The sequence below is a fragment of the Pararge aegeria genome, chromosome 9 (assembly GCF_905163445.1).
Source record: "Pararge aegeria chromosome 9, ilParAegt1.1, whole genome shotgun sequence".
Taxonomy (NCBI): Eukaryota; Metazoa; Arthropoda; class Insecta; order Lepidoptera; family Nymphalidae; genus Pararge; species Pararge aegeria.
Genome location: NC_053188.1, coordinates 13,879,924 through 13,890,631, shown reverse-complemented (window position 1 = coordinate 13,890,631; position 10,708 = coordinate 13,879,924). Strand labels below are relative to the sequence as shown.

At 36.5% G+C, this 10,708-nt stretch overlaps 1 protein-coding gene across 1 annotated transcript in view; it reads left to right on the top strand.

The window, feature by feature from the left end:
- Positions 1-8,512: 8,512 nt before the first annotated feature.
- LOC120626264 (A disintegrin and metalloproteinase with thrombospondin motifs 3-like) overlaps positions 8,513-10,708 on the top strand; it is a 70,335-nt gene continuing 68,139 nt past the window's right edge. The window contains exons 1-3 of the mRNA XM_039893700.1: positions 8,513-9,146; positions 9,216-9,322; positions 9,677-9,845. Of these exons, the coding sequence (XP_039749634.1) occupies positions 8,540-9,146; positions 9,216-9,322; positions 9,677-9,845 (883 nt within the window). The 5' untranslated portion in view covers positions 8,513-8,539. The remainder of the gene's footprint in view (positions 9,147-9,215; positions 9,323-9,676; positions 9,846-10,708) is intronic.

Below are 10,708 nucleotides of genomic sequence, written 5' to 3'. Positions count from 1 at the left end.
GGATTCAAATAAAATTTGGTATAGTGGTAGCTGATATTCCGGGTCAACATATAGGGTATAGGGAGGGATATTTTTATCCCGATAAACAATAAGCTTCTCCCGGGAAATGAGATGAAAATTTTTATCAATTTTACTTTATAGCTCCGTTCAATTTGAACCGATTTTAATAATTCTTTTGTTATTTGAAAGTGTATACTATCAAGCATGTATTGTGTAACTTTAATGAAGATCGGATAAATATTGTCGGAGATAAAGGACATAACTATTCACAGATAACAGCGAGTTGCAAAGCATATGGGACAGTGATCGAATGCATGCGTACCATCCTACTTATATTATAAATGCGAAAGTTTGTGAGTAAGAATGTATGGATGGATGGATTGACATGTTTAAAGTAATCATTAGTACCTACAAAAATGTCTGGGAGGCTGAATGCCTAATTGTTAGGACACAATAACCGCTTTTTATTATTATTTGTCAATCAAAACACGGGTACAATCTTAAGATGGTCCTATCAGATCCAAATAAATAGTAATTCAAATTGGACCTATCGTTTAGACGTTACTACGGGTATAGAAGTGCTAAAAGATATTAAATCCGATAATAACCGATTTGATGCAGACGAAGTTGCACGGATCAGCTAGTTATAAAAATATTGCGAGGCTACTGTAAGTATACCTATTTCTTTAAATTTGTATTCGCGTGATCTAATTTTATATATCGATCGCACAGCTCTTTTCTGTAGTATAAATGACTGTATTTCTCTCACATTACACTTATACGAAAATATTATTATATATATATCAAGAAAAACCATTTGTTTAAACTTATTTGATATTTTTTTTAAACAATTATTTTATTTAAAGTAAAAAAAAAAAAAATTACAAAAATATTTATATTTTGTATTTTTAACATGAAGAGCCAATCATCAAATAATTATCCTGAACGTTCAGTTAATTCTGACGGATTTTCGCTTGTGGATCTAGCGTCTTATAGTATTTCAGTACAAGTAGGCCTAGAGGGTGTGAAATTTGTTGTGGGGGTGTTATACTAAAGTGAACTTTGTAAGAACGTTTTTCTATATGGTAAGTATATATCGCCTATTAACAGAGCAATACTTCGGTAGGTATTTGAGGGACACGTCAGTCAAAGTACCGCCGCGCCGTGCCCATCAATCCGAGGCGTAGGTGTTAAGGCTGCCAGCCACCGGAGCGGTGCGAGGCAGCGGAGCCGAGAAACGGACTAATGCGGAGCGCAGTTGCGTACTGTGTCTGGTTCACAGCAGCGGAAATTTTGTGCAATCCTATTGGTTAATATTTCTCCGTTTTTCGGCTCCGTTGCCTCGCTCCGCTCCGGTGGACTGGCAGCCTAAGCCTCGTGTGCCGGTACTGACAACCGGCAACAACACCCTTCAGACCGAAACAATGCTGCTTGGTGACAGCAATGCTACTATGCAGAAATAGGCATGGCGCTTATATTTCCCTGGACGAGCTATGTTACAAAAAGCTGTACTTCTACTATTTATTTTGGCTTTGCAAGGGATTTAAACTCAGGACCTTGTAATCCGCAGTTAGACCACCTCCTCGAAATTGCCCACGTCCTCTTGGACCAAAATATAATCAATGCCACATGTCAGAATATAATTACGGAAGGGGCGTGTCTGTCACAGATGCTGAATCGGAGCGTCTTTGAAACTAATACCACTTCCGTGTAAGTTTTTGAGATGCTATAAACTATAAATACTTACCGCGTTTATTTACAGTTTTAGTATTACGTTAACTAATAATATTTTTTATTTATTCCACTACAAGTTAGCCCATGACTGCAATCTTCCTTCTGTTTAGTGATGGTGCAGATTTAAATAGTAACGGGCTTACCTGTTTCAACGCGACATCGTACGAACGCTTTGCTTGGCTGCACGTCTTTGTCGTTAGGGTGGTAACTAGCCACGGCCGAAACCTCCAATTAGATTAATAGGCTCTTAAGGATCTCTGCTGTACATAATGATAAGTTTGTTGAAATGCAAGACTAGCGAAATAACAACCGAAGTCGAACAAAGACAAACGGCTAAACCTATAGCGTTATGAAAAAAATCCAAGAAACCATCATATTTACGTGCTAATTAGCGATCGGTGTCAAATATCGATGTTAGCGATGTTCAAATCGTACCTAAATAGGATTTAAAAAACGAAGTTAGGTTAGATCATTAATCAATTTTAAGATAGTCTTCAACGTCATTATTTGCCTGAATCGTGGATATAGGCTTCCTCTTAGTGAATAAATATATCACTATAAAGAAACGATACAGATTTTTGCAAAGGCTGCCTTATTGCTAAAGTATTATTTTACGGACTGAAAATATTTGGTTTAATTTATGGATACCTTAAAGACGGCAGACTCCATTTGCATTACTATTACATGATAGAATATCTATGAATGTAGATATCGAATAAGAGCAACTGCTGGGGTTCATGTCGACTTTTCGGTAGAATCTCCTTTTGGGAACCATGGTAGAGCTACTACTAACAAATGGTATGGACATTTCAAAATTGATTATAAAATACTTTTTGAAATACAATTACTAATTTAAAAAAAATGATTATCCTATTCTATCGGAAGTCACTTTAAAAGACAATTGCATACCTGATTTTTTTCTTAAAAATATTGAAATTTTGTTCTATTTTAAGGTCGTTAGGTAATTTATTATACATTAATGCTCCTTCAAAGCTTATGTTTTTCTTACCGTAATTTGTTCGTGGTTTGTTTAAGCAAATGTTATTAGCACTAAGAAGTTGTTATCCATGTTCCTTTTTAGTTGTAAAGTTTAATTGTGTATGAATGTTTCTGGATTTTTTTTTCTATAAGGATACATGTATTATAGTAATATAGTTGTTGTATGTTCATTAATTTAGTTTCGGTATAAATCCATTTTGTTGGTGTCAGAAATTTATAGTTGTAAAGAATTTTGATAATTTTATTTTGAATGATTTGTAGACATTTTAAGTTAGTTTTTTATTATTTTGTTGGTGTTAGAAATTTATAGTTAGTTGTAAAGAATTTTGATAATTTTATTTTGAATGATTTGAAGACATTTTAAGTTAGTTTTTTATTATTTTTATTTTATTAGTTTTTTCAGCACTGCCCCACAAATATACCTGATGTGAATGATTTCAGGATTACAGAAAAGACGCCGCAAAACTAAGCAGTTCATTTATAAATATCGCATAATTGAGGCACCAAACAGATGGCCGATAGCAAGTAAAAAAATATAATCGCCATCGCCTATAAACAATTAACAAGTCCAGCAAAGTGCCGTCTTTTGTTGAACCTGAGACTTGTGCTAAGTCTCAACTTTTATTACAACCAACAACCATTCACTCCAGAGAGAAACAATGCTGGTTGGCGGCAGAAATAATCACGGCGGTAGATCTTCCCTGGAAGCGCTCTGTCACAAAAATCTCGACTTTTATTACTACGAGTTTCTTGCCACTTTTCCCAATAGAACCTGCTTTTCGAACCAGTCAATGTATTTCAGTGCGAAATGAGATCTACTTGAAATAAATGCCTTTTCAATTGAATGAAAAAGAAACCTATTTTGTCGGAAGTCGGTTAAAAAACAAATGCATACATGATTTATGTTCGGACTGCAGAGTTATGTTCAGTATCGAATGTACGTACACGAGCTTTATTTAATTGGGAACGGTAACATAATACCGAGGTATTGTTTTATATTTCGTTATAAATTCCGTTTTGTTTTATCAGCGTGTTTTATGAATCTTGTATACCTACATGCATGCGTTGTTCAAAATTACGCCTATTTTTAGAGTTCTGATATCCGTAGTAAGACGAGGAAGCCGTTTATTAATTAGTCATCATGTCTGTCTGTGCGCCAGTCAATGTATCTCAGAGATTTTATTTGCAAACCTTTAAAACTGTACTCGTACTTTTTAGTAAAACTTTTGCATTTTACAGATGTGTTGGAGGAAATATGCAGGATTTATGCAGACGGTAGAAGATTAAATTTGCCCATATAATCGTAAATAGTATTTATCATGTTTATTTATTATGCATTAAGTAAAATATATCAGTTTTTTACTTAATGCATACTATAAAGTATTTTTACTCTTTATTACTCTCGCAAAAAAGGAATCTACTCTCAGGTGACCTGTGTCATCATATCAACCCATTACTGGCCCGCTTTGGGGAATGGGTCCCTCGCACAATGAGAAGGGTTTAGGCCGTTGTCAACCAAGTGCGGAATGGTTGACCTCTATGTGGTTGGAGACCTGTGTAAAGCAAAGTAATAGCATAGTTAAAGCGTGTAACCTGCGCAGAAGTACGTATTGTTAATAGCGTCTTAAGATTTTTTTTTATTTGATCAAACGCCCTCCACACATTTAACACATGCACCGTCTCGATTCTATCCTCAGTAAAGAAAAAGCTGCGTACGACTCTTGAGAAATGTAGCAAGACTCTGCTTTGAAATCCTAAAGGACGTAGCGTCTTGACTCACTACTCAGTCAGCCATTTGTTCCACATAGAGACGAGCACTCACGAGCGTAAAGTGCAAGCTTGATTGCGAACATTTTGTCTTAGGGCCACAACACACATAGGAAAAATTGTGTATACTCATCCCTACTAGAAGAGATAGGTGGGAAATGAATCCAATCTCACCCACCAGGGAGATATCTTGTTAGGGACGAAAAGCAAACTTATAGCGTATAATAAATAACCTGTACATGTAATGCAAATGCTGTATATGTAATGCAAATAATTCTTTATGAATTTATTGGAAATGGCCATTGTATTCTTACAACGGCTATTTGCAATCAATTCAAAAATTATCTTTTTCTTATTAACCTGATAAAATCGAAGTACACTTTTTCAACCTGAAAGCATATATCTTGATTCTATCCTTAGTAAAAAAGCTACATACGACGCATAAGAAATGAAGCAAGGCTCTGCTTTGAAATCCTAAAAAAGAGCGTAGTATCTTGACTCACTACTCAGTCAGTACAAGATCGTGGTGTGTGAAATTTCCTGAAATAAAAGACCTATGTCAAGCAGTAGCCATTTCATGTTTATTTATGATTTTGTAAGTGCGATGTAGCGAGGGCTACGTTCCGCGCACATTCGCAGCAATTTAATGATGGCTTGGCGGGCGGTTAAGCGAAGCAGCATCGATGCAACTATAATACCGCTTATCAGGAGTATCGTGTATGCTGCGGCCCTTATGTATACACATGCATTAGCGAGGTTATTTCATTATAATATTTTGCTAAATGTTTTTCCATTTAAAGTGTGTTGTTCAAAAACAATCCTTTTTTCAGTTTATATTATACTTTGTGTACATTTTTAACATTAAAGGGCGCAGTTACTATTTAAGATTTTAGGCAATAAATTATTTCTACGACATCCGTACTTTTGATATGAAAGATGGAAAAGTATCATAAATAAATTTAGCACCGAGCTCTCAGGCATGAATTTTGCCTCAAGATGGTACCTAACTCTCAAAAGTTATTAAGTCTTTTAATTCCACAGTAAAGCGACATGTCCAACATTAAATTGCTCTTCTGGCAAATAAGCATGACGACAATAACATAGAATCGCAAATATATTGTATTTATCTCATGATACATGACTCATTTATTACGAAAAACTTTACTTCATATTCTGAGTAAGATTGGTATTTCTCTTTTATTTGCTCTTTTAGCACTTGTTATTTGCCTTTATTAGGTATTTGTGATTTCAAACTGGAGTTGGAATTGCTCAGTTTTGTCTTATCAATAACAAATTTAATAATAATTAGCTATTAAACAAGCACTCACTAAGGCAGGTAGCTGTAATTTGCTTATGACGTCACGACTATGGCCATGACAACCGGCGATATACCGGAACCGGAAATATTTTTTAAAAACATAATTTGCAATTGGAATCATCAACTTATAATGCATGCAAAAATAAGATATTTTCGGATAAAGTAAATACTTCTGAACATCGGACAGTTTTCAAAATTCATAGGCCTATTGTGATGAGAATCCTACCGGCTCACTACAGGAGACGGGTCTCTTCACACAATGAGAAGGGCTTAGGCCGTAGTCCACTACGCTGGCTTAGTGCGGATTGGTGGACTTCACAAGCATTGCAGAACATCATGGAGAACTCTCAGGCATGCAGGTTTCCTCACGATGTTTTCGTTCACCATCGAGGCAAGTAATATATTAATTTCTTAATCGGCCAGTATGTAAACATTCAAAAACATATTGTCTACTAAACCCTAATCGTTACTGTGAAAATGGAGCTAAGCGATCGAGTCATGAGTACTTGCCTTTACTGACCGAACTCGAGTATGGACTTACATTTCAATTAGCGATTTGCCTTCACTTACCATTACTTACAATATCCCGGTCAGTCACCTACGAGTAGCTACACAGAGGCCTTTGCTTGTTTTATAATGATGACCGCATACCTACATGTAGAGTATTGTAGAGTGATTGAAGCGAAATACGAACGAGACGCTTCTTGATTATATCAGACCGGTTTCGCTAAGCACTATAGGTACGAAATTCTACCTTTAGCGGTGGAGTCCGACGTCGGTGCCTATTTATTAATATGATAATAATCTACTCAAAGTGGTCAGCGTGTCTTGAAAACATTTATAATAACAGATATAATAATTTGCCAGAATGTGTTTACATTATATGATAACTACAGTTGGTTTGAAATTGTTTATTATTTTTTTATTTTCGCTATAATAAGCTCTGGTCTGATCAGTTTTTTAGGCCTATATAGCTATGAAATAAAACCTAATACGTTTGAAGAGCATAATGTACTGTTAAATATAAAAACTACTGAGTGACATTTTGGTCCATATAGTATAGTAAACCCTTCTCGTAGTGGAAGGAGATCCTTATCCTGTAGTAGACCGGTAATGAGTAGACATAATGATGATGATGATGATGGTATAAATAAATAAAATAAATTTACTATGGCAATACACACATCGCCGTTCAGCCCCAAAGTAAGCGTAGCTTGTGTTATGGGTACTAAAATGTCTGACGAATATTTTTAAGAATAATATACATAAATACTTAGAATATAAATATAAACACCCAGACACTGAAAAACATATATATCATACATATATACCATAGATATATTTAATCATCGACTTAAAAGATTGGTTATGAATTACTCTATCTAGAAAGATAAAATTCAGACTAAGTATCTGGCTTCTTAGACTAGAAAGAGTTTTGAAACCCAGTAGCTTTAGTTTTAAGTTATTGCATTTACCTACTTAGTAGGTAATCAACAACATCTCACAATAATGAAAATTATGCATAAACATTTCAAAGGTGCCTGTTATTGGCCCATTCAATAAAGAGTTTTTGATTTGACTTGATTCGTTTGGAGGCTCCACCACCTATCGTTACCCTTCGAAATATACGCTGTCAATAGCGTCTCGTGTAGAAACCGATCTTAGGATTATATTTTGTATAATCAAATGCCAAACCTACTCTTTTCAGCTGTAACCGTATAAGTTAGGATCGCCTGACTCCCGACTAGGCGCCTTTAGGCCGAGAATCTACTGGTTTCTACGAGCCCTAGGGCTAGCCACCAAAAAAAACCATAGTTTTGTAGGTATCTACTAGTTAATGGGTTATATTTGAAGGAAGGATTATAATTTAGATATCACTTCCTTATGCTGTAGGAAAACATCGTGAGAAAACCTGAACGCCTGCAAGTTCTCCATTATCCGCACTTGGCCATCTTGTTAAACTACGGCCTGAACCATTCTAATTCTACTAATGACTGACTAATGAATATTTTTATGAATGACCCAGACACTGAAAAACATTCATGCTCATCACACAAACATTTTCCAGTTGTAAGAATCGTCTGCTGAATAAAAAACTGCGCCAATCGGCCGTCAATAAAGGGATACAAATTTAAAAAAGAAACTAATTTAAAACAAGCTGAAATAACATATGGTATAAATATTGTATTCATTTTTTTAATAGTCGAACAACTTAATTATCATAATTTAGATCCAGTGTCTCTGTCAAGACAAATCCTAAAACGATGGTTGCGTCGTTTCATTACAGATTTTCTATAGCAACTTTCCGGCTGCATACTTAGATCATATTGTTATAATATTTCATTGATATTTTCATGCACGATTTGGTTAGGTAGTAAACAGACAGACACCGGGAACTAAATAAAAGCTTCTAAGAGACATATCCACGTGTTGAAATAATTATCCTCTACCTCTTTCGAAGGTTGGTTAAAATTACTCGTATCTTAAAATAGAAAAATATATAACTTTATCTGGTATTTGAACGCCACATTATGCAATCACCAAGACCCGTATGCCATGCGTATGCCCAACCGGGGACATAAAACATCTAATTACGCATGGGCATGTCGCGAATAAGGCAATCGTCGCCCTTTGTTTACTAGTGACGCATGGCGCTCGCTCAATGCAATCTAAGTGCGGAGTCGTTTACCTTCCGTGCCGCGCGAATGTATACTTGCGTAGATGCGTGAGCGCATGGCGTACGCCGGCAGGCAGAGAGGCGCTGCCCGCGGCGGCGCGCGGACGATGGCGCGCTGGCTGTGGGCAACTACGCTCTTCGCTGCTTTCGCAGTGGACGCGTGGAGGCCACCCCAACAGCCTCTTCTAGTCCCGATCTCACACTCCCGCGTGCCCCGACACGCGCGAAATACAATACACCACCTTCACATCCTCGGGTGGCATTTGGAGCTGCAAGAAAACCGCGCTATACGCTCACCCTACTACAACCAGTGCCAGTTCTACAAAGGACGTGTGCTTTACGAAGAAGAGTCTACAGTGACGGTGACGGAATGCGAGGGACAGCTTTACGGGTTACTCCAAGTTGGCGGAGAGGATTTCGTTCTGCAGCCGACGAAGCCGGATGGTGGTCATGTGTTGCGAAGGCGGGATGTGCTGCAGGCGGAGCAACCGATAGCGTACAACCTAACCGGTGACATGGTCAATGACTTTGACATTGACTTCGATGAAGACGAGGTGATGCCAGCGATACATGTTCGCCCGCGACACACCGACCATTCAGATATCGAGTACCACAGAAATGGACTCCGGACTTACACAAGACCAGTTTCAGGTGTGTGCCAGTGCAGTGTTATCCATGAAAAGTTAAATGGTTTCGACATTATTGTGTTTATTGTTGCAGGCGCGAAAGGATTGTGGCTCGAATTAGCTATAGTTGCTGATCATACGATGCTGAAGTTCCACGGTCGAGAGCGAGTGAAACATTACATCTTAGCTATAATGAACATCGTAAGTACACAAATTTAAGATTTAAGAAACTTTCATCATACCTACGTGAGAAAGCATTATTGTTGTAAGTATGCTAAATACCGAAAATGATTTCGATTAGGTTCGGAAAGAAAATGGTATCAAAAATTATTCACAAAGCCTGAAATGAGAAAGCTTCTACTTCTTCTTTCCCCAAGGTTCAATGAAATAAATCAAAAAGAACATTTAGATAAGTCACTTCTAAAGTTGATAATGTTATATTTTTAATATTAAATACTTGCAACAATTATGCTTTCCCACGTCGAAATTATAACTTGTATACAATTAATGACAATTGTGCGTTAGGTTATTCAGACATTGTTGTAATTTTTTAAGGTCAGTGCTATCTTCAACGACCAGTCCCTGGGTTCGAACATGACGCTCGTTATCAACAAGCTATTCATGTACGAAGAGAAAGATCCTGTTATAAAGTATGGGAATGTAAAGAAATCTTTGGAAGCAGTGAACAAATGGAATTACCGACACCTGATGAAATTACCAACAGGTACGAGTTATTAGTTTTTTTAAGTTAATTATCCATAGATACTAATACTATTTTGTATGTTTGTTAGTGTGTTTTTTCGTCTTACACGAAGAATCAAAGCAACGGTATTGTTTGTAACAAGGATTATATTATTTTTCGATACTAAATCTATAGGGGCGTTTTGCAGCAGCATTTTTATTATTTATCGTTTATTGTTCACCCTATTTAGGTAATAATAATATCTATGTAATAATATATCTAATTATTTTTTTTTTCAAGCAGGCTTACTCCTTAAAATATATTTTGATGCGCCATGTCTGTCAGAGAGACTCTACCCCGAGCTCGAGAAGCAGATTCTACCGAGAAAAAGCCAGCGAAAAGCTCAGAAGTTGCTCTTTTCCAACATCAACAATTCACCTTATAACGTTCATTTAGATGATCTTAAGCAACCTTGTCCTTATACTTGTCGTTATTCAAGGAAGCAGTTCAAATATAAACATTAATTTTGTAACCCCCAACGCAAAAACGACTTGTGTTTGTGTTGTGTGGCATCCTATTTCCCGAACGGATGGACCGATTTTGATTTTGTTGTTTCGTTTCAAAGGTGAAAAGTCGGGAGTATGCTTAGCTACATCTGATGAAAATCGGTAACAAATCGGTTTATTTTCACAACTCCCTCAGTATGAGTATCAAATGTAAGGGCTGACTAGTAGAATAAAGTACACTATTTTGAAAGTTATTTATTTTTTCTATCCTAATTAGTTATTAGTTTTATCTATGTTTAATTCGCAGATGCTTCTCAAATCACTCAGGAGATAAACATATCCAATAAAGACAGTTCCACGAAACAACGAATCACTCAAAGTATCAATTATACTACAGTT